The following is a 25,194-nucleotide window of genomic DNA, read 5'->3' on the forward strand; positions in this document are numbered from 1 at the left end:
AAAATAGAAATGAAAGCACACGGTGCAAATTGCCAGCTCACAGCACAAGGGGGAAAAAAATGCTATCTTTTGCTCTTCTTTTAGTGACATTTTAAGCATTTGACACTTGTCTGCAGTCACTACCCAGAACACAACCTTCAGAGCTGGTGTTGATGGGTACTTTAATTATTCCAAAGAATCAGCTCTGGTTTCTTTGCTCCTGATGAAGTAGCTGTTGAGGCAAAGGATGGATGGACTTTCAGCATCTTCAACAAGATTGTGGGCAAGATCACTCAAGTTCAATGACTTTTTCTCTTAAGTACATTGGTGCTCATCTGCAAAATACACATCATTCAGTATTGCCTCTGACAGCTGGGAACACCTCCCTACCAACTATCACTACCACACCTGCAGCCAAAGGATAGAAAAACATTTGGGGAGTCTACAAGAAGCTTGCACAAGAAATGCTCTTTTTAAAAAACCTTCTTTGGTTGTTTGGTTTTGTTTCTTCCTTTTTTTTTTTTTTTTTTAAGACCATCAAGGAAAACAAATCGGGAGGAAACTCAAGATAGATGACGCTTTAAGCAAGTACCTTCAGAAATGTATTTCTCAAAAACAACCAGGTACTGATAATCAAATCTTTGATCAGATTCCCCACTTAAAACACCTTCTGCAAAAAGACCATATTCAAAGGGAGATAAGGGTTTTTTCACTGCCAAAACACTGAACTACTACTTGTTTACAGCTGCTTACCATTATTCTGGCTAGAAGAAGCCAAACTGCAGAACAGTAATTCCTTTGTGGGCAAACTGTGGCCAAGATACTGCTTCCTTACTCTCCCTGCTGAGACCTATTCTGAAGCTTTATTTCAAGTGCAGTCAAATGCTGCTCCTGATCTGCAAAGACTCTTCAGAAAAGGAAACTCTATAGAGAGTAAAAATATGTTGTTTTCAGCTGGTTTCATTCATTTTCTCAGGAAGAGAAAAAACACTGTCCCTGACTGACCTGCACATTTGGAATAATGACCATAAACTTCTACAGTTCCAAGTCACCTGCTTGAGATAATTCTATTCCAGATGATTCCACAGGAACCCCAAATCTCACCCAAAGACATTCCCTCCTGTGAGGTGTCAGTTCCTAAGGACATGATTAATATTGTCATTAAAACAGCTTGGGTAGCATCTCAAGCCACATACCAAGGCATTGACATCCTCAGTTTTGTAGATCAACATCCTTATCTCTTCTGGGTCCCCACTGAAGATGGCTTGGACCAGTGGTGGCTGGAAAAAAAAAAAAAGAAAGGGAAGAAGCAGTGTTACAAGTTGGGTTGTTTTCTGTTGAAAAAGAGAGCATATTGGTTTTGCTAGCATTTACCAACCCTCCAGGCATCATACAACAAATCCCTGAGGAGATGTGATCAGGAGGGACCATCAGTTTGCTCCAGGATAAGCTGAAGGCAGGAGGATGTCTGGAGGTGTAAGGAGTGTGTGTGTGTGTGTGTGTGTACAAACAGGGACCCCCATCAGAATGACAACTTTTGTTAACAACACACAATTAGCCCAGATGTTCTCCTTGGCATGGATGGGGAAAACTAATTACATCAGAGCTTGCTGGGTGCTTGCAGATGAATGGTCACAGAACACAAAATATAGAAACAGAACATGATGCAGATAATGAATTTCTGGGTGGTTACTAAACATCTCGGATCTTTTTACTGAACAAACAAGTTTATTTTAACCACCCGAGAAGCAAAATAATTATCTTATTGTTTCAAGTCTGTCATTAGGCCATTATGAATCGAAATGCATGAATAAATGATCAGGAGAAACATGCCCTGCTCTCTCCTCTGGCACTGCTGGCATCACTGGGAGGGAGCCCTGCTCATGCTCAGCTGCTCCCTTAAACATCCAGAGCTGGCAATCTCAGTCCTTCTGCCTGGGTTTGATCTGGAGCCCCAGCAGCAAATAGCCAAGTTATTACCCAAGCTGGCAGAAGGCAGGCAGCTGAATTGGAAAACAAAACCACAAACCCTCCCCCTCCTTGCTGCTGGAGACTCAGGAAAAGAAAGGGAAGAAATTGCAAAGATAAAACAAACCTCAGCCCAAGCTCACTGCCCACCTCCAGGTTGCCTTGTGGTCCTACCAGTCATGCAGCCAGCAAAATCTAAAATAACCCCCCCCAAAAATGGAAGCATGCATGACTGCTTAAATACATAACACCACAACAGTCCCTAAAAGCCTGTGGAATTTATCTAGCTTGTAAACAGGTTATCCAACATTACACAAACACAAAATATCCCTTCTCCTCACGCTGCAAAATTCATCAGTCTCAAATGTGGAAAACACATTTCTAAGTTAGGGAGTCTATTTTAACCCATATTAATCCCTTATGTCTTTGGGAAAAGATTCACACCAGAATTTCATTCTCACCACCCCTCCAGACAAACCCAACACCTTTTATCATGACAGTTTGCAGTCTTAGGTATTGCAATGGATGTCTGAAGAAGAAAGAAAGAAATGAAAGGAAGAAAGGAAAGGAAGGAGAGGAAGGAGAGGAAGGAGAGGAAGGAGAGGGAAGGAGAGGAAGGAGAGGAAGGAGAGGAAGGAGAGGAGGAGGAAGGAGAGGAAGGAGAGGAAGGAGAGGAAGGAGAGGAAGGAGAGGAAGGAGAGGAAGGAGAGGAAGGAGAGGAAGGAGAGGAAGGAGAGGAAGGAGAGGAAGGAGAGGAAGGAGAGGAAGGAGAGGAAGGAGAGGAAGGAGAGGAAGGAGAGGAAGGAGAGGAAGGAGAGGAAGGAGAGAAGAGAGAAAGGAGAGGAAAGGAGAGAAAGGAGAGAAAGGAGAGAAAGGAGAGAAAGGAAGGAGAGAAAGGAGAGAAAGGAGAGAAAGGAGAGAAAGGAGAGAAAGGAGAGAAAGGAGAGAAAGGAGAGAAAGGAGAGAAAGGAGAGAAAGGAGAGAAAGGAGAGAAAGGAGAGAAAGAAAGAAAAGAAAGAAAAGAAAAAAGAAAGAAAGAGAAAAAAAAAATGCATTTAACTTGAAGCATTTAGCATGCTCCTTCCCAGCCTGTGCCAGAAGTCATTCTCCAAACCATCTGAGCCTCTTCCATTCTCCCTCATCTGCCAAACCCAAAGAAATCAGAATTTGGCTTAGAGTGAGATGGTCTCCTTGCTGCATTTTCCTCAGCCAAAGAAATAGTTAACAGTAATTCTCTAGTCTTATGCCCACAAGCATATGGTAATAAAATAATAATTATGATAAAATAATAATGGCAATAAAAACTACCATTTCCTAGATTTAGAGTAACAGCAACATCCAGGAAGACTCAGCCTGACCCAGACACCTGATTTTTTCAGGAACTGCTGGAGCTTTTTAATTCCTGCCAGCTCCTGAACAGAGAAAGCAGATGGAGAGTAACACAGTTTTCTTCCAACCCATAACCTACAGAAGGGTCCTCATCTCAATTTGTGCCCACCCCACCACAGTCATATCAGCACACAGCTCCTTCCATCAAACCCCAGCATTTATTTGGCCCCTGAAGCAGGGTCTCAGCCTCCCACTGCTGATGTACATAACCTTTGCTGGCAGCAGATGGCTGCCACAAGCCCATTTGCAAAGCCTTCAGTCCCTCAGCCCTTTTTTCCAAGAGATTTGCTTTTTATAAATTAATTACAATAGAATCCCTCACTGCTAATTGTAACAGCAAGAGGCAGAGATAATGGAGAGCAATCAGAGCCTGTGAATTGGAAAGAGCAGATGAAATCAGTACAAGTCTGACCTTGAGGCACTGCTGTGCTGTGCAGCTTTCTCCAACTGGCCATTTTTCTTATTTACTATTTCATGTTTTTACTTCTTTTTTTAAAGGTATTCGTTTCTAAGTGAGAAATACAACACTGCTCAGGACATTTTATCCCATGCTAAGACATGTTTCTGTGTAAGATGCAGTCATGTGTAAGGTCAGAACTATGTTGGGGTGGCATGGCTGCAATTTGAGGTCATTCATGCAAGAATGCCTTCAACTTTAAATAACTTCCTTTTTTTGTTGTTTGGTTTTGGGTTTTGTTTGTTTGTTTTTGGTTTTTTTTGTTGTTGTTTTGTTTTGGTTTTGATATATTCCTGAAGGCCAGTTAATCACACTTCCCGATTACCAAAGTAGGATAAATTATGTTATTGGAAATAATTTCTACAACCTGTGACAAAACATCATTAATGGGTTCTCTCATTAACAGAAATATTTTGCTTTAAAATTCTTCACATTCAGAATGAAGGAAAAAAAAAAACACATTAAGAAAGCACAGAGCAGGTTATGTATAACTATTATTAGAATTAAGCAAGGGTGCAGGTTTTGGAATGATGAACAACTGTTTCACCAGTGCAGTTATCCAGAGCTTCCAAATTCTTCAGGGAATTTCAGTTGGGAGTGTTCACATATTTTTCCTGAAAATACACCCCAGCAGCTACCAAAAACCTTGCCATGTTGCTATTTCTATTCTAAGTACAAAACTCACTGAGTTCCATTAGTGTTCTGAAATTTGTTAGTGGATGCCTCAACTATCATTTTAATTACTACAACCAAAGTGGGTGCTGAAGCTCCTAGAAAAAACAATTAGCACTTTCATTGAGTAACTGTGAGAGGTATTCAGGATTTTGTTTGGGTTTAGATATTCTGACTCACTAACAAGGACTTATTTAACCCAGCTTTCCATTTGACAGGACCCAGAGACAGATGGGGAAAGGGTGATGGATTCCCCTGCTGATTTGATGCAATAGGCTATCACTTGGTGAGTGATAAAGTGATTGAAAACTGAGTGAAAATCAGTTCTGGATTGATCCTTCACTTGTTCTAATCCTATTACATCAAGTTTCTGGACTGAACCCATGGGCTCACTCATCCCTGTGTAACTGGCAAGACAAAGCAGCAGGAAACATCAGTTTCAAGTGTGATGATTTTGTCAGTGTTTGGCCAAACACCTCTTTTTTTTTTTTTTTTTTTCAGGGAATCAAGGTTCCAAGGTTGTCTGCAGTGTCACACCATGTACAGCTATTTCCTTCCACTGCTCACAGCACAAGACTACTCCTCTTCCTAATTTTAATTTAGGACTTCCTCCCTCCAAGCAGTCAATACACGAACATGAAATGCTGGTTTAACTTAGAAGTCTGGATGAATGAGCAGTCATAAACTGGATTTCTCTTAATTCTTAGCTTGCATTTCCCTGGTGTTTAGTAAATATCAAATTATTCAACACTAAGCACTTTTTAGCAAGCCTTGCAGTCTATTTCACTTGCACCACCTGTTTGCCTTCTACTGTGTTTCAGGAATTAATTGCTGGGTATATACAAGGAGAATTTTACTCTTAATTTTTTCTTTTAACAAAGATTCTATTTCTGCTACTGGGATTGCTCCAGTACTGGCTTCAGGCAGCAAAGTACTTTCACTGACCTGCTATTTGGAGAATAATGTCCTTGCATGGTTGCTAAGGAGTGTTGCAGAGCAATTACAGATTTTTGCTGTGAGCCTCCTAAGGAATCCTTGTCCAAGCTACTGAAAGGCCACTGGAGAGATTAAAATCTCTAAAGAGGGTGCAGTGGTCCTCTGGAAGCAGCCCTGTGGCAAACTGACAGCATTATTTAATGAGCAAAAGTACATACCCTAGGACATGTATACTGACCAGATTAAGAAAACCCCTGTACACTGCAGTACAGCCAGGGAAAGTTTTTCACTTAGTTTAATTCTATTTTCTTATGCCCTTCTCTTTTTTCCAGACTAGCTCCATTAATTATAAAACTTACACACAATCCACTGCAGAGAGAGGACAGCATTTGTGCCTACACATTGCTACACAACTTCAGTTTGTTCCACTGTGTTTCCATGCTCCAGGAACAGCAAACTTACAAGACACACAGAGAAATTCAACAGAACCCAATTCAGCACTCCTGAAAGGAAGAAAAACTCTGAGTAGATGCTCTTACAGACTTAAGAGGCCTTCATGCTGTTTGCAAGCCCAATTATTGTTTTACTCCCTGCCACACTGTGCTCTGAGCTGCCTGGAGGGATGTGCTGGGCATTTCAGTCTCCTTGCAAGTAGAGTCAGCTTTTCCTGTAAGGTCTCCCCGTTTCTCTCCATGTCATTTGCAACAGCCTCTTCTTGTTTAGCTTCTCCAAAACCACAGCTTGTCTCCATCCTTCAGACTACAAAAAAGCCTGGGGAGTTGATGGTGCAAAGGCACACAGGGAATGCACTTCACAGGAGCTGTGAAGAATCAATCACTGCTTCATTTCCCTCCTAAGATTAGGAAAAATATTGTACATAAAGTGAAACTACAACATTTATCTAGGACCTAAACTTTCAGTGGCTTCACCACCAAAGACCTGAACACCTCCAGAAACATTTGGTGCAGTAGTTGGAATAGGGTGATTCTAACCTGATTAGCAGCTACTGGCACTGAGTTTAATCCCTGGTATCCATTCCTAGCTGAGTGACAGCCAACCACAAGCTACAGAAATGGAGCAGCTCCCACCTTGCTGGGGTGGCTTGTGCAGACTGTGGATCCTGCAGGCAGTGTGACCCAGGGGAGAGCCTGCTTCCCACCCACCCTTCCAGATGGATTTGGGTGCCTGGGATCCAGTCCTAATCAGGTTTACAGGCTAGAAATTCAAGCCTACCAAAATGCCTTTCTGCATCAGCAGGATGGAAAAATCCCATCATGGGCTTCAGAAGACCAAGGCTGTGTTCCAAAGCTGCAAGTTCTCCTTCATTCCACCTATTGGACATCATAAGGGGAAGGGGAAAATGGATGATTACTGGCAAAGGGCTCAGCAAAGATGCCTGGAACAAGACTGTATGATGAAAAGGTTAAAACCAGCAGCCATTAAGGCTCTTGTTTTAAACACTGCCTCACACTGTTTGGAACCAGACCACCTGAACTGCTTAGAGCATGGCTTAACCCTGAAAAAGGGGTTGTCACAACTCATCCTGCATCACCTGCTTTGGAATTATTTCCTCTCCATACCAGTCAGGCCTCTGCAATGGCAAACTGGGCTTGAGACTGGAGACACTGGAGACACTTCTGGCAGGACTTCAAGGGCTTCCTCTTACACCCCACCTGCAAAACTCCACATCTCCAGCCAGCCAGAGAAATCAGCAGAGCTGATTCTATAAAACCTCACCACAGCTAACTATTTAATGAGTGATGTGCAAACCTGAAGAGACTTCCATTCCCTTTCCCATAAGCACACTGCTTGTGCAGTAACCAGAATAAACCCTCTTCCCACCCCTGCCTCCTCACCATTCCCTAACACCCTCCTGTTCCCATCCTCTACTTGCCTTCTTCAAGAGATTTAAACCTTGGCTTTTCTCTCTGCTGCCCCATTTCCATGCTGCTGGAGCAGGAGAGCTGCAGTTCTGAGGTGATGCCCACCTGAACACCTTTACCTGCAAATCCACACTGCCAAACACACGCTGCCATTTCAAGCCAGTGGGAAAGAAAGAAAACCATAAGCAAAATGATTAAAATGTTGTGTGTGAGGGGGAAAGTATTGCAACACATTGAGACAGCTAAAACCTTAACACCAGGCTTTTTTAGTCAAGTTTTGGTGATACTTAAAAAGGAAAACAGTCAGGATTGACTCTGCCTGTGCCAGGCTGGGTCCAGCCCCAGCCTTTCTCTTCGCACAGTTTCTGATCGGCCGCTCCCGAGGGTGCAGAAAAAGCCTCCCAGCAGATCTATTTCTGGCTCTTAGCTTGGCTCCAGATTTTGGCTGCCTCCCATTTTGCATGATGAGGCCTATCAGCTGCCCCAAGAACTGCTTATATTTCCAGGTGAAGCAAAGGTTACATCCTGCCCTGCCCGGAATCCTGAAATTCCTCTACACACCAAATAGGCTGCGAGCAGCCTGTGTTTTGTTAAACTTATCAGTTAAAGGCACCAAAATAACTCAAGGCATCTTAAATTTAGATCACTTCCAAAAAGGAAAAGGAGCTAAGCATGTTTAATTCAGCTTGCCCAGTGTCCTTTCCTTCATTCTCATGACTGGAGGTTGGCCACTGCTCTCGATTTAAGGGCTGGGGTTTTGTTCTGGGTCGGACATCTGGGGCTGGAAGGGGATGGTAGGGTGTTTTTTTTTTGAGTGCCTGCAGATCATATCAGAAAATTAGTTAATAAATACTGTCTGGAAGTCACATTAATCAAGTGGAGACAAAGACTCAGCACGCTGCAGACTAGTTAAAAGAAGAAAGCCTTTTTAAAGGAGGCAAAAATAATCATAGTGGCATAACATTTCTTGTATTCACCAGCGTTTGGTGCCCATTTTTAGTGGGTTTTAAAAGTCTGCTGCAGGCAGAATATCTACAAAGAATATCTACAAAGATTGAGGATAATCCATCCAGTGGTGTCCTGATTTTATCTTGCCCTCTTGAATTTGTCTGCTCAGTTTTTTGGGGTTTTATCTCGACGCAAAGTGTAATATCCCACAATAAACACGGCAACACCCATCACAGGGCTGTTGATGGCACTACCAAAAAAATGATCCAGTTCCTTCAATACATTCCCTTGGGGGAGTGCTGCAGCACTGATCCATTTGGATACTCCTTGTCACATGGGTATTTTGACTTTTGCAAGTCAAAATACTTGCATCTGGGACTTTTGCATCTTTCTTTCTTCCCCTCCTTATCCTTTTTTCCCTCCTCCATCATCTTGGGAGGAGCAGGCAGGCAGGCCTGGGACCAGGGCCATGTTTCTGAACAAGAGGGCAGCAGAAAGTGAAATCCCTGGGGGCTTCAGTTCCAGCTGGAGGAAATCATGTTTAAGTCCACTCCCAAGGGAGAGGCAGGGTGCCAGGTTACACCACAGCTGCTCCCAGGAGAACCCTGTGCCCTCTCCCCCCCGAGAAGCTTGGCTGAGATGTGGCCAGGCAGCACGAGGTTACAAACCTCCAGAGAAATAAAACATCCTCCCAGCAGGGCAGAACTACAGCAAGTCCAGTGACAGGTCTGCTCCTCACTAGAGACTGAAGAAGAAAGCAGCTGGGGGAGAAGAGCATTTGAAAAAACATCAACCCTACCCCAAGTTTCATTTCCTGCTCGCTTGTCCTGCAACAACTCAAACACATTTCAAGCATACCAGTGATGATTTAATTTTTTTTTCCAATTTCATAGCTCAGAAGAGGAAAAAACCCCAAACAAACAAGCAAAAAAAAAAAAAAAAAAAAAAAAAAAAACAAAACCCCACAAAAACCAAGCAAGCAAAAAGACAACAAAAAACCCCCCCACCAATTCTATGTGCATGGGGAATATTTTGAGGAGCACACAGGTTAATGCTGGCTGGCTGCAGCTTTTCACCTGAACTGACACATCTCCAGCATTTGGTGGCCCCACATCCTCTGGAGACCACTGACATCCTGTCTTCACCCAGCTGCACCAGCAGCAATGGAAACCAAGAAGTAAAAAAAAAAAAAAAAAAAAAAAAAGGAAAACTGAGAGAAACGGAAATGCTGCAAATTTATCTTCCTTTAGCTTATGAAACCGTGACTTACTCCTCTCCTTCTTGCAGAGGTGAGCATGAGCAAGCTCCCTGATGTGCACTGCAGCTGGTTTCAGAAACATTTTCTGTTTCTTGCTTCAGTGCAGCAGCACCTGCCTTTCATCTGGCATCTTGAGCATGCAACAGCACAGAGCACCAGCCCTCTGAGCCCCGAGGAGTGTGGCAGTGAAGTGCTGTCCCTGACACAGGCAGCACACACTGATACTTATCATGTCCTCTAAATAAAAATCCTTTCATTTTTTAGAAAATCAATGCTGATTTAGGGAACTCAAGTGGCACCTGATCCTGTAAGGTCTCCCTTGGTGAGAACAGGACTTCCACTGGCTGATAGTGTCTTTTATATTCATGTACACACAGAGCAGGCAGTTATGAACCAGGGAGTACCTTAATAGATCTGCAAGATACTTCTGAACACAAGGAGGTTGGAGGGCAGGGTCAGAGTTTCCAATGGCCTTTACAAATTATACAAATAGCTGGGCTGGAGGAAGATGAGGCCAGTGCTGAGAATGGAGGAGAACACAGCGTGCCTGTGAGCTAGAAATCCAGAGTTGTTACAGAGCAATGTGGTGGGGGGGGGAAAAAAAAAAAAAAAAAAAAGAATTTGGGACTGCAGCAGAACACAAGCAAATGATGTGATGGGAGAGGAAAAGACCTTAAAACAGGAATATGGCTTGCAAAACATACAGAACTCCTTCCACACCACCCAGCACTGAGGGTGTGACCAGAGTGAGACATTCAGTTTGGGGCACCACTTGACTTGAAGACCAAACCAGAGCTCTAAAACACGAGTTACAGGGAAAATCTAAACATTTGGGAGCTACCCAGCCTCCAGAAAACTGAAAGGGAACATGAGAACAATTTGCAATACATGAAAGGTTGTTACTAAAAAGACCTCATCTGTTTCCCACATTCCAGCTCCACAAAGCTCAGCTCAGCTGCACCCCTGGAGGAGGAATTTCTGCTCCATGAAAGGGAACTCAAACCTGGACACCTTGGTTACCAAATCAGCTGAGTTACAGGCAGTCCTATAAGAAACAGATCTCATCTGGTGATCACTGAAAAGTCAAAGGGATTCTTTCCTGCAGGCTGCAGCAGGCAAAGGGATGGAAGCTGTGAAAGCAAAAGAGCCCCCCCAAAAATTCACACCACACATGGGTAAGTACAAAGCTTAATGCAGAAAGGACTCCACTTCCAATAAAAAGCAGAGGATGTGTTTTCTAGCATTCCAGCTGGACAATGCACAACAAAAAGAGCAATTACTTAAATAGGTGTTAATTGATTTCTCATGGGGCACAAGAGAAATTTCTACAAAAAAACCAATTAAAATATGGATATCTCCAAAAGTTCAAGGGGAGTCAAGTGCTTTGGGTGGGAACACATTAATGTGTGGGATGACCCCACAAAACCCCACTTACTTCACTCATGAGAAGGCAATTACAACTCTGGTTTTCTTCACATGACTTGACACGCTGAGTTTGAGTTAAGGATGGATGCATTTTAAGTATATTTTTATATATTTTTACCTTGAAAGGTTGTTTGGACCAGATGATCCTTGAGGCCCCTTCCAACCTGGCATTCTGTGACTCTATTTTGGAGCCAGGATCTCCCACGTCCCTCACTCTCTTCTTCAGATTTCAGTCTCTGGTGCTGTCTTTCTGCAGAGCTACTATAAAATTCAGATTTCAAATGCTGAACTACTGACACTGATGACAGTGGGAGTTCCACTAATAGCAGAGTAACTACGTGTGAACATGCAGATGAGTCCATCACTGCATCTCATCTCTATCTTTGCATTAGGCTACAGTTGGCACAAAGCTCCTCTGAACAACCCCAGCAGATGTTTCACCTCTGTTTTGAATCTGGAGCAGATTAGAAACATTAGCTGGATCCAAGATACCCTGGTAATATCCTCATCCTCATCACCAACCAAACTAGTGAAGCTGACAGGAGAAAAAAAAAATAATAAAACCCAAGCTTTGCTGAGGAGTGCAATGTCAAGTAGCCAGGCCAAAGAAATAAAACAGGAACTTCAAGAAGGTTTCAACGTTGGCTTTACTGCAGAAACCACCTCAGGAGCTTCCAAGCATGATGCATATGACTGTGACAAATCCAGCAGCTCCAAAGTGTCTGTACAACCCCCAATTAAACTGAAAGAGGAGCCTGAGTGCTGTAAGGACCTGCTCTTTCTTCCAGCAGGTTTCCATCACACCTTATGAACGTGGTTGTCTCAACACCCTCTGAAAAGGGTCTCCAAGACATCACTGAGATGGCTACCACAGCTTGGAGAGGCAGTGTGAACCTTCCCTTCAGCACAAACAATCCTGTGCACTAAACACAGCTCCACAGCTGAGAAAAATTCACCTGGAATGGGAAGCATCAGCCAGAAGTGTAAGAGTATGCATTCTCATCAGCTGAGGAAGTAGGATACAGATCTTCCTCTTTCTACTTCTTCTTCTCAGGCAAGCCAGAAAGGGGGAAAGAAAAAAACAAAACACTTTTTATAAAAACCTTGTTTAAACCCAAACTGCAGGTGCCAGTTGTAATCCAAACTCCTTCCTTTATTTTGCTTAGAATGGCCACAGCTTATTAAAGCTGAAATTTAATTAGACTTGTGTAGCTTAACTCTTCAGCCTCTCACTTATTTTTTGTGAGCCATTCCACTTCAAAAGTGAAAATTTTACTGCTCTGTGCTGTTCTGTCACACATCACGAGTACAGTGCCAAAAGGAATACTTCAAAGCTTGGAAAAAAGAAATACTGGTGGTGTGGGTTTTTTTTTAAACAGAGGTTTTATATGAAAAGCCAACAAATTTGTATCCTAAGTCTCTAAAGACTACAGATCATTATCTGCCTGGTTCTTTTGTAAATATTCCTGTGTTAGTCTTGTCAAATTTAGCTCAGTAACTACATGACCTTACTGCAAAACAAGATGAACCTGCAGGCATCTGAGAGGCTCAGGCTCAGCTCTTCACTTGTTCAACCCCTTGTCAAGGAACTGGTTTGGTAAACTAAACCTCTGTCCTATTTTTTTGTTTGTTTGTTTGGCTAAACCATGCAAATCTCTGTCTCACAGCATCCTCCTCAGTCCTTGGGAAGCTCTCACCTGCTTCTTATGGTGATGGGACCATCCAAGACCTATGGTATGTAGGAAAGCAAAGTCTTGCTGTCACAAACCTTAGATTTTTTCCAGATAGGACAGAAAGAATGAATTTAAGGACCACCTAACACTGTTTGCATTTAAGATGATGACAAAAATCTCCAGATTACACCAAGAGCAATCCCACCCTCAACAAGTGATGTTGCATGATCTTCTGGAGGAGTGAGGAAGGTTTCAGAGGGGTGGGAAGAGCTGCAGCATCTCATCATCTTCATTCACCATGATTGCAACAGGTTAAAAAAACCCAAACAGACAATAAAGTCATCTTAAAAAGGAAAGAAAAAAAGGGAAACTGCCTGTTCCCAGAAGTTTGCTGAACTTCTTTCACTGAGAGTTTTGCATGGGGAAGTACAGGACTCTGCTGCTGGCAGCCACTTCAGAAGGCTCCAGGTTCCCTTCTCCTATGGGGTGAGAGGAGTTGGAGGGCAGTTTCCCTACATGAACTGCAAAGTCTCATTGCCCAACTAAAACCACACTGCAAATGGGACTTGCCCAAGGGGAATTCAGTCCCACTGAGCCAAAATGATGGCTGGCAAACAACTTGCAGCCACGGGAATTTGGTGACGTTAGCAAACAAGGCAGATGTAACCTTCTCCATCCCAGTGAGATGTCTGTGCAGATGATTTCAGGCTGTTAAAACAGAGGCAGAATCTTGAGCCAGTAACTGAGATGGGAGAGGAGGAGAGCAAAGTCTTCCTGAAGAGGACAAGCACCCACAGCACCCTGTCCTCCTGCTTTGGACCAGCCAGCTCTGTGCTCCATCTGACTGGACCAAAACAGGGCTTGCACTGGTCCTGCTCCTTCAGACCTCAAGAGGAAGGAGTTATCCTACTCCATACTTTGAATAAAGCAGTCTGGATTTTCAGTGGTCTCATTTATATAACCTCCTTCAGACCTCTAACTTGTCAGCTGGACAGCTTGTAAAACCCAGGTGAGATCCATACAAGGAGGAGAGTGAAAGACAGGAAAGCTCTGACCCCCTCCTATGCCCCAGCAGTATGTAGACCATGGGGGCAAACTCCATGTTTCTGATTTATTCTATCTCCAGTTCCCCTCTCTTCTCCCAAAGAAAAAGATTTGGGCCCTAGAGGCATTTCAGTATTTCTCCCTCGAATTTTATTTCTGGCTCTACAAGAGGGGGAAAAAAATAGAAGACAAAATCCAGCTCCAAGTTGTATTAAATATTTGAACAGCAAGCAAGAACAAGATGTTTCTAATCTAGGTCATTTTATAAAGATATTATGGTGTCACTGTGCTAAATTTCTACTCTCTGAGGCAGAGCTGCCACTGGCTCACTTGCTGCACTGACACAAATCCTGGGAAAAGCCCTGGGAAATATTTTAGGCAGGTTTCTGGGAAGAAAGGAAAGCATGCATCACCTTTCCTAAATGGCTGCACCCAGCCCCACCAGCCTGCTGTGTTTCAGCTGATGGAAGCACAGCCCTGGGAGGAAGTGACAGCTGATAAGAGGACAGACCCTTTGCAGTTTGTCACTGGAGGGCTTGCTGACTCCAGCTTTCATTCAGCTTGCTGTGCTGAGAGCAAATGCTGGCAGCAATCCCCTCCAAGTTTGCTCAGCAGTGTTTAACAGAGATAAGGGGGGATGGAAATCACAGCTGGATGTCACCAACCCCCCTCAGTTCCATTTCATCCCAGCACAATCTTTGCTGTGGCTCCTTCCATCCTCCTGTGTCTGTCTTACTGACCAAGCTCAGCTTTCTTCTTTCTCTCCTGACAATTAAACTGAACCTTCCTGCTTTCCATTCCTGAAGAGGTAAGAGACCCCGGGAATCATGAATTCTAAATATTTGCCAATTATTGGAAAGGGAAAAGAAATAAATACTGTGTTCTCCCTCATTTTCTGTAAGCATCAGAGCCATCCAAGTTGTCTGGTGCCCACCAGCCATGCCCTCTGCAGCTTCCCTCCTGGCTGCACTCACAGGCACATACTGGGCTCTCCCACAGCAACAGCACTTGAAAAAGATTCATCCTTTCTATAGGATACAGCAGAAGTGATCAGAAAAAATAAAAGGCAGACTGCTTGCTTGTTGACACAAGTTAGGGTTTGGTTGTTGTTTTTTGTTCTTTAATTACATGTAAAGAAAATAGACAGAAAAACTAGGAAAAAAAAGTAAGGAATAGCCAGATTTAGGGATACCACTGAAAGAAGCCAAGTCCTGAAAAGTGAGGAACTTCCCCATGTGTACAGACTGCACTCAGCCCTTTCTTGCTTACTGAGTCCCCTCCCTGTTCAGCCTCAGCATCCCAGTGCCCTGTGACTCAGGGAGATGCTCTCCTCCTCTCAGCATCAAATATGACTCAGTCTTCATGAATTGCTGTCACAAACACTATTCACAGTGCTGTCCCCATGAGTTTCAACATTTAGAACCAATGCAATGAGAAGGAAATTAAAAAAAAGAAAAAGAAAAAGAAAAAGAAAAAGAAAAGAAAAGAAAAAGAAAAAGAAAAAGAAAAAGAAAAAGAAAAAGAAAAAGAAAAGAAAAGAAAAAGAAAAAGAAAAGAAAAAGAAAAAGAAAAAGAAAAAGAAAAAGAAAAAGAAAAAGAAAAAGAAAAAGAAAAAGAAAAAGAAAAAGAAAAGAAAAAGAAAAAGAAAAGAAAAAGATCATACAGCTCTGAAACAAACAAAAAAAACTTTTAGAGCTATCCAGGATAGATTATCAAAAACTATCACTGTTATCCAGCACCCAGGATGGTCACTTCAGGCCAAACCACTGCACTGTGTCAAAGCTTCTAAACTTCCTGCTGCTTATTGAAGGTTTTCCTTTCACCAGAGGTCACCATCTCAGCAGAAGCCACCTGAGCTGCCACATCTGACAAACTGGAGCTCAGAGCCACCAGGCTCCAGTTGGAGAGAGCAACACAAACTCAAAGCACTTCATAAAAGTGGACCCCAGCTCCCCAGAATAAAGAACAAGCAGAGAAGCCCATGTGAAATTGTTTGGTTTGATTTTTTGCCTCCTTTCAAGCAGAGGAGGTGGCATCCCCAACCCCCATCACAGGGTCTAGCACTGGGGTAACCAATTGCCACAACTGTCCCAGAGGACAAATCCCAGCCCACATTTAACTAAAGAGCATCAGGTCAGATAAATAACCAAACATTTCTCAGGCCCACAGCATGCATAAGGAAGGAAGGAGGGAAAGGAGCAGGCAATTTCACTCTGCTACAGATACAGGAGATGAAAAGCATCTTGCCTGGCAAGTGCCACCCTGTAAATTTAATTTCATTTGTCAGTTCAGCCTCAAGTCAGGAGTTCAATACTTTAGTCCCTATATTTAATTACATTTTCTTTTCATCATGGCCTTTTCCAGATAAACGTTTAATCAGGTTGTTCACTGTAATATAAAAATTACTAGAGTGAGAAGAATAAAATAATAATGTTCTCATCCTTATAGGTAAGGTGTATGGTAAAATCTAGAAGGTTGATTTAAAAAGGGCAATGATGGGACAGAATGAAGGGCCTGCTAATAAGCCCTCAAGGAGAAAATGAGCTAAATAGTGGTAAAAATTAACAGCCAGAATATGAAAGCATCATCCCTTTTAGAGAGTGTCAGGGACCCATTCATGCTTCAATAAGATGCAATAAAAGCCAATTATAAAAGCTCAAGGCATCCCAACTCCACCCATAGGATCCCAGGGACATTTCCACTGCCAAAAAATGCAGCAGGGATTTATCTACCTAAAAACATGCCAGGTTTGGAGGGAGAACTGGCAGCCCACAGCATGGCAGCAGCAGAACCTTTACCTGCTCCATCACTCATGCCAGGTCAGAGATTACCAAAGACCAGACACTACTAGTCCAGTTTAAAATTCCATGATTATTCAAAATATAACTTGCTATGGACCAAACATTTCAATTATTAGAAAAGAGGTGAATTTACTGGAAAATCTGATGCATAAAAAATTATGTATTTCCTACCTATTTCCAAGTAGTGTGTGTATATATATATATATATAATATATATAGGATGTATGTACATATATACATACTTTTTAGTTTAGTCTGCTTTGCAGTTCTGTTTTCTGCACCTCTTTCTTTTGTTGTTGTCATTGCTGAGGCCATTTCTCCCTGCAGAAATTACTCATTTTCAATAGGCACCACCAGTCTTCTGTTACTGTCTTTGCTGAATATGAGGAGACCAAACTTCTAATGTGGGGTTTTTTTTTCCTAAATTGTGTAAAGACACGGCCATCAAACCCCATCTACAGAGGGAGTTAAAGCCTGAATTATTACTCAGATTTTTTTAAGAGGTTGTTTTTTTTTTCATTTACTGTCAGATAGTTTTTTGACATTTAACTTTTATGAAGCCACGTAAATCCTCTGCCAAATAATAATCTGCCAAATAATAATCAGCCAAAACTTGCCTATCAGAGCTCTTATACAGGGCAAAAAAAATTAATCTCTTGCAATGAATCAACCCAGTTAAAATTAGCATTGAGAAAACCTGAAGAACAGAGAGGGCTTCAAATGCTCTGTCCTGGGTTGCTGTTAATGCTTGGAAAAATCAACACAAAGATCAAATGGTTCAAGTCTGCATTGGGAGCTTGGCTTTGCAAAAGGGGAAACACTTTGGCCAGGAACCTGAACTGTTTTAAAGGGCTGAGGTCCAACAGAAAGCAGGTCTAAGACCCCTGTTTTTATAACCAACACTTTAACAACAACATTTTGTTCCTTTGATTGCTTGAAAAAAAAACCCCAACCCGACAAACTGCCATATATGGATCCAAATTATATACAGATTTCTTGTAAAGATTTCCTCAAGTACTTGGGGGAGTAGAAGCCTTAAGGATGACTGCTAACACTGGCACAATTCCTTTTTTAGGGATTATCATATTCCCTTCACTGCCAGCAGCTCCCTCAACTCTTCCTGAGATCTCCAAAAAGCTCCAAGGAAAAGAGGCTGAGAGACACACAAAAAAAAAGGGAAAAAAACCCACTCTGAAAGGTGGAACAGCAGCAGCCCCTTCAAATAACACAGTCCTGGCCTTCATCTCAGGAAAATAAAAGCCCCTGTTCTGCTCCAATTTAGCTTCACCAGGCTTCAGGGTTTAACCCCAAAGGGAAAACCCCGAGTGCTGTTTCTGTGAGCAGAGCAAATCCTGTGGAGGAGCAAACATCTTCTGCTGAGGTGACTTTACAGCCCCACAACTGCCTGGCTGGCATGGGTCCCACACACTAATCTCATTTTCCAGAAATCACAATTCCTGCTACGTGCTACTGCAATTCTCTGAGGTGGTAACTGAATTTAAGCAGATTTTTTCCAATATGAAACAACTGAATAAATGAATTAGCAGAGAAGAGAGCAGTAGAGCAAGAAGAAATGAGTTTATAGCCACAGAAAAGATGGTTCTTATTTACTCAGCCCTTACAAACACGCTGAGAACATGCTCTGCTCTCTATTAAACAGCTGTAAGACACCCAAGACAATGATCTCCTATGTTTCAGCCATCCAGTTGAGGGAGAGGAAAAATTATATTCCACATTTAGATTTGCAGATGCGACTGTAAAGCAAAAACCTTCCAGTAAAGAATGGAATTTCAACAGAATTTAATTTTTTGTGGGTTTTTTTTTACTCTTAATTTTAGTCTATGCAGTTCACTGAACACAATAAGATCCAGCAGCACCAAATCTGGTATGATTTGGTATCATTGGTGTGACTTTGTCTCTACTAGGAGACCACCACCAAAAAGAAAAATTTAAAAATCAGACAAACCTCACATGCCTTGGGTTGGCACTGACATACTATGTAAAATTTCTAGTGGAAACAGGAAAAAAAATTATACTTCAGCTGTGACATAGCTATATGTGGACACCTGCACTGTTTTTACCCTATTACCCAGAAGTAGCCCTGGCCCAGATGCTGAGCTGGCTACACTACCAGAACAGGATCAAACTGCTGGTAAAATCTTCACTTTTACTGTTCCAGGAACATGGCATTCCCTCCCCAAAATTTATGGTGAGTCAGCCCAGTTTGTAATTTGCTGTTGAACCAAGAACAATTCACATACTCCCCAGGTCTTCAAGGGTTTTTTTGGGTGTTTTTCAGAGCTGGAAGAAAACCCTGTGAATAAGGGAAGAAAAACCTGAAGAACCAAGGGGGAAAATACAACAGAGCAACACCCAGTAATGTCAGCAAGATGGAAGAAGATGTGCAAAAGAAACAAAACACATTAGTAGAGATATTTCTGTGTTTTCACACACACTGACCAGCTGCTTTCTCTTATTTGTGTAGCTGGCTATGTCAGGTGTCCATCCCCTTGCATGTCCCTCAGGTAACACACCTCTGCAGGCAGCTCTGACAGCTTTTCCCAAACCCACCAAGATGCAGAAGTTTCTCTGAAAAATCACATTTAGCAATATCCAAGCCAATCAAGATTTCAGGCAATCAAAACCAGCAAATTCTACCTCTGAAAGCAGCATGACAACAGCTCCCTGGGCTTACTGCAGAGGAAGACCAGGTGGAAAGCCAACACTGATAGATCTTCATGACTCATAGCACTCACCTCTGCCAATATAAATTATAAAATAAATCATCATAAAAGTATCACTGGACTAGAAAGACCAAGTAATCAATCCTTAGTAATCAATCCTTGCACAATGAAAGGCAACAGACACATTTATTTTATATTTTTTTTAACACAGCACAAGACTGCCACGTGCCAGCACGATGCTCATTCCTCAATTTCAAGAACCCTTCAGAGTAAGGGACAGGAGAGAGAATAATTAAAGCTTGCTAATTATTATTTTTAAACAAAAGAGCCTCTCCACAGAAGCTAGGGCTCCGAGGCAGTGTGGGCAGGAGCAGGACAGCACTGCCAGGCAGCAAGGCTGCAGCTCAGAGAGCAGGAAGGGGAACTGGCACGCAGCCCACGCCGCCTTGGACTGCCACTTACTATAATGCATTCTTGGCAAAGCTCCCTCAGCCATAGAAAGAGAGGAGGAAAATTAACTCAGGTTTAATAAACACTGCAGGGTAAACACGATTTGCAGATAGACACCAGATATAAATACTCAAGCTTTTTTCTTAAAGACACAGCCAACTCCTAGGCAGCGGCATCCGGATCTTAAAATGAGGTCTCCCACAGCTTTTTCCTTGTGTCTATCTAAAAGAAAGGCTGCAAAACGTTGTGGTTTGGTTGTGTTTTGTTTTTTCTTCCCTCTCCCATTTCAAACAAAGGATCACAATGTCTCGGGTGACATTAGAACAAGCTGAGAATAGGGGGTGGTGTAGCACTGAAGGCAGGTGTCTGTTACAGCCCAGCCAGCTAGCAGATCCTTTGCACCAGATAACTTCTCCAGCAAGACAAACAGAGTAACTGGGACCAGCATGTTTGTAGGGTCAGGACCCAAACAGAAACACACAAAGAAAGTTTGGAAAACTTCACACACACACACACACCCCCCTCATGTGTAAAAGTTCTGCCAGGAGAGCCCAGCACTAGGATGGGCCTCGACTGGAGGGAAAGGATCAACACATCTCCAAGCTGCATGGACAACAAACCCTGTTTACTGCTTCTGCCTCAGTGGTAGCATTGATATTTTGGTGTTGCAAAATACCTGCAAATATTCTCAAACTGGGGGGAAAAAAATAATTAATTAATGTAACCAGAAGAGAAATAAATAAGATCACAGAAGGCACTTAGGTGTCATGTAGCCTGTACAGAGTAAGTAACAACATTTTCCAAATAGGTAAAATTTAGAAAATTTTCAGCAGCACCTGAAGGCAAACTTCAGCCTACAGGTTGGGAACACATCCCAACAAGATTACATCCCAAAAGATGTGCTGGTTCTTAAACTGCACCTCAAAATCATCAGCAATTTCATTTCTAGCACAATGCCATCACGACTCTCACTCTGGGCCAGGTGCCCCTCTCAGAAGACAGCACCACAAATGCCTTGATTTTGGCATGCTGTGGATAGAAAATTCCTGCTGTAAATTGCACTTCCTGGGACAAAGAACTAGTGCTGTGCTGGCACAAAGTTTCTCCCTAACATCTTGGCAAGTTCATGACAACTCATCCACCAGCTCAGGTCTGAGCTTTCTCTGGAGCAGCAAGATGAACTGCAGAAGATGACATCTCAGAAGGCTTTGCTAACAAGTATCAGAGAAAACAGCTGAAAACATGAGATAAATTAGCATAATTTATAATTATAAATTACATAATTTATATTATAATATATAATATATATGTTGTGTATATATATAATCATATAAATTACATAATTTATAATTTAAATTAGCATAAACTATATCAAAAGACAGAGAGACAACCCACTCACTTTGCTCCAAAGTAATTTGTTGATGGGTAAGTACAAGATCTAGTAATCTCTGTTCCAGAGTGGGCTGTAGTATGAAAGGCTGCCATCCAAATAAATCCCCTTTCAAGCAAGACTAAACTCTGAAGGCAAGGAGGGAACAAATCCCATTAGTAACTGCAGGTTACAGCTAAGTGCCAGCACATTTAGTGGGATAAAGACAGCCAAAATATATTCAATTATTAAAAAAAAGGATGAATTTGTCATGAGATGGAACAACAAGAGGCAAAGGAGACTCTGGGAAAATCTGCTCTGGCTTCCAAACATCATGGAGCCAGTTAGGTCTGAGTGGAATGGACAAAAATACATCCACACAGCTTTCAAAGTCCACATTGCAGCAAAGCCATGTGATAGTGCAGTCACAGACAGGAACCACATAAACACCAAAGAGTCCAATTGCATCTTCTCTGCTGAGAAAATCACCTCTCGGAGACCCATTTACCCAAAGCAAGTGAATGAAGCAGTGGGGGAGAAAATGACCAAAACAAACAAAAAAACCAAACCAAACCCAAAACAAACCAACACTCTGCTACAGCAGAACGAACACAGAAAATGTGAACACCCTTCAGGCAGTTTCCACTCTGCACATGCTTCCCTATGACTTTCCAATGCCAGGTTTTGGTGTAGAGCAGGGAAAAGACAAGAGGGCTCTGTCCCAGTTTCCAGTCCAATTGGCACACGTTTGAGTCTGAGGATTTCAGATTCCTTCCAAGTGCTGGTCCATGAATCCACCCACCTGCACTCCTACAAATATCCAAGAACATCCGGAGTGAGACTGACATGTGAAGACTTCCACAAACACAGTGTCAAAAAGGAAGCTTGTGCCTTGTCCAGTAAGATATCGAGCTTCCCACTTTCAGCTGAACTCAGGACACAACCACCAGCAGAATAAGCAAATCAGTTTTCTGTATTGACAGAGGCACACAAATCTAAACAGGCCAAAAAAAGGGAGAGCACTTATTTTGAAAAGAAAGGGGACAGGAGTCATGATGAGTGATGGCAGCCCACCAACCCAGGTGAGAACTCCTGTATTTCTGTTATTTGTCAGCTGCCAGCACTGTGACAATTCCTTTCTCAAAGGGAGAATGAACCATCTCATTCTGGCCCTTGGAAAAGCGATTTTGCATTCCCATCCAGAGTGCAGCCTGCTGATTCCCTGTCCCCAGACCTTTCCTATCACACATACTTCACAGACCCCACAATCATTCTTTTCTTCCCATGTCTTCCTGAAAGAAGAACCTCATCTCCCACTGTTACTATTATCTACAGGAAAACCACAGAAGATTCTCATCTTATCTAAGGCTCAGCATAAACACTGGATGAGGAGAAGGGAAGTGGACACCACAATCCAGTACAGACCTTCCAAACCCCAGAATTCTGAGTGAAACGGAGAGGTGAGGATGGGGCACCATCCCAGCAGGGGCAAAGTCTCCATATTTTTGTCTCTGGTTTCTTTAAGAGAGAACAGTCTATTAGTTGGCCTACAAAAGGACATGAAATAGTGAGCAGCAGCTCTGTGTTTACACAGACTTCCACACAGGAACAACTAGCTAGGATATTATTCCAAAAGAAAGACAAATTCATTGATATAGACCCTTTTTAGAGAGCTGGTTCAATTATTTCCTTCCAAGGACACTAAAAATACAACCCAAGTCCTTGCTGAATTCCAAGATAACTTCTTGTTGATTGTGAGGTGATAAGGCAGTGAGAGGACAACAGAAATCTTTGGTGTAAAGGGCAGAAAAGTACAGACAAGAGCAATATGTTCATGTCAGGTAAGAATTCAAGCAAGAGGTCTCCAGGGGACTTGGGATCTCCAGGAGTTCAGCTGCTCAGTCAGTTTCAGCTGCAGGAAGGAAACATCTAAGATAAACAAAACAATGTTCCAAGTCAGGTTCCTGAGCAGCTCCATCACTTCATGATGCAGGAAGACAGCTCTAGGAAAGCCACACTCATTTCTCAATGTTTTGCCACCACCTCCAGCTCAACAGCCCAGAATCACTTGTCATGGGCAGCCCTTTCAGACCTGAAACCCAACTAGCTGTGCTGCAGCAAGAACTGACAGCTTCTTCTGGAAGTCCTGACATTGCTTCCTGCCAGCACTGCTTGGCTGGCATGAAAGGAAGGATATGCTGCAATATAGTGGTATTTACTTGCAATTACCCATCTGCCTCAACATATCAGCTTCTTCAAAACATCTGGGGCTGAGGAAGGAGGTGACAAATCATCTAAGGAGTGGCAAGAGGAAGATGAGAATTTCCATTACAAACTGCGTGTTATTAGGTAGTCCCACCCCAAGAAAATGATGATGCTCTGCTAGGATGTGAGAAAAGAAAGATCCCAGTTTGTGTGTGTCAAACCACAAGAGTAACATTCCCATTGTTTCCAGGGAGCTCGACTTCCCAGGACAGCACCTAAAATCCTTACAAGTGAACCTTGTGTTTCAGCCCAGCTTGAAGCTGGATGAGAGCTTTCTTCAGACACTGGAAGAGCCTTGAGCACACATTTTCATGAAACATAAGCTCTTGCTTTCAATCCCAAATACAGGAATGGGCCAGGAAAAAGTACAAAGTAATATATAAACAAATAAATAAATTTTTACACTGGTAGATGCCCTATTAAAAGAAAGTCACAGCTTTAAGAAGGCCTAGAATAAATAGATTATTTATTGATAGGTTATTAGATATTTGACTCGAGGTTTATATATTATTTGACAAACAAATAGATTATTATTTGACTCAAGGTTTACCTCTCCATAAAAAACATAAGGGTGAGAGACACAGCCTCACTGACAAGGAAAATAAAACGAGCAAGGAAAGCCAGACAATTTACAGAGGCCACCATGTGCTGTCTGAATCTCTACTCCCCTTCAGGCACATGAAAAACTGCCCTTCATTTTGCCAAGTGGAAGAGGTTTTAAGAAGTTAGCAATCATTATATTGGAAATACTATTTTGAGTGTAGATTGCTACAGACAAAGTAACTTATTCCTGAAAGCTTGTCAGATGATTTTTTTTCCAATAAAGTCCTACCACTACACAAGACTTCTGCACACATCTTTGTTCTGTTTTCCTTCAGGAACTGAAATCATAGGAGACTCTCAGTTTGTGCAGATGAGGAAAATGCTGTTAAATTTTTAAACTTTACTGAGTAATGCTAGGGTAGATTTCAGCTCAGTAGATGGTAACCAGGGAATACAAAAGACACGTTCACAAATTCCCTCAGCAGAGCTGGCAAACCAAACAAATGCCTACAGGTCTCCAGCACCAAAACTGAACTAAAATGAAGCAAAAAAGAAAAGCAGTAAGTTAAGCTTTGCTTCACTTGATTATCTGCAGCAAAAAAACCCAAACCAAACCAAAACATGGGTAACTTCCCCCGTCCAAAATATCAGGCATGCTGACAAACAGCAAGCAATGGCAACTGGCCAAAAACTGCACTGTAAATAACAGGACCAAAAGACACGAGTGAAATGAATTGGACCTCTGGAACCCAGCTGGGAAGAGATTTTTACAGAAGCACATTTGTGAACTTTGAAGTTTCTAATGTAAAAAAAAAAATGTGTTCATATGAAAAGGTTAACTTTTTTCTGTTTCTCCCCTTTGGAGGTCATGAGGGAGGCAAAAAGAAAGCACCCTTTGATAGTGGCACAGCCTACATGGAGATGCTATTTAACAGTATGAAGCTGTTTGGAAAAAGAGTGACTGAATTTCTCTCAAGCAAATCCCAAACTCTTCTATGAACTCCTCACATTACAAACCTCCGTTTCACCTTTTTCAAGATAAAATCTGATGGAAAAAAAAATAATTACTCTGAAGCTTGTAAATCCTTGAATCCCTGTGTTAAATAATAATAAGCATTAATCACTGCTTTAAGTTAAAGCTAGAAAAACATATTTTTAAAAGAATGCAGCTTTGTAGCCTTTGCAGATGAATGTGCTTGGGTTTGCACTTTGGTCTTTCCCCTCTCCCAACACACATCTGAGCTTTACATCCCAGCAGCAGGTTTTCCAAATCAACCTTTCCAGATCAAGCTTTTTTGTTGTGCTTCAGTGTGTTCTAGCAAAAAAAGGAGAAGTTTCAATCTAGCAACAAGCAACATGTCAAGATACAGCCGTGTCCATTAAAATCCTCCACAAAGTTTAAGCTCTCCCACAGTGAAACCTCTTCCTTTGGAAAGTTTTCATCCACTCC

The 25,194-nt window shown here is 42.3% G+C and overlaps 1 protein-coding gene across 1 annotated transcript in view; it reads right to left on the reverse strand.

The window, feature by feature from the left end:
* The window catches only part of ANKRD44 (ankyrin repeat domain 44), a 112,737-nt gene that overhangs the window by 60,923 nt on the left and 26,620 nt on the right, over positions 1-25,194 (reverse strand). The window contains 1 exon segment of the mRNA XM_030454115.1: positions 1,176-1,259. Within this exon segment, the coding sequence (XP_030309975.1) occupies positions 1,176-1,259 (84 nt within the window).

Source organism: Calypte anna, chromosome 7 (assembly GCF_003957555.1).
Source record: "Calypte anna isolate BGI_N300 chromosome 7, bCalAnn1_v1.p, whole genome shotgun sequence".
NCBI classification, from domain to species: Eukaryota; Metazoa; Chordata; class Aves; order Apodiformes; family Trochilidae; genus Calypte; species Calypte anna.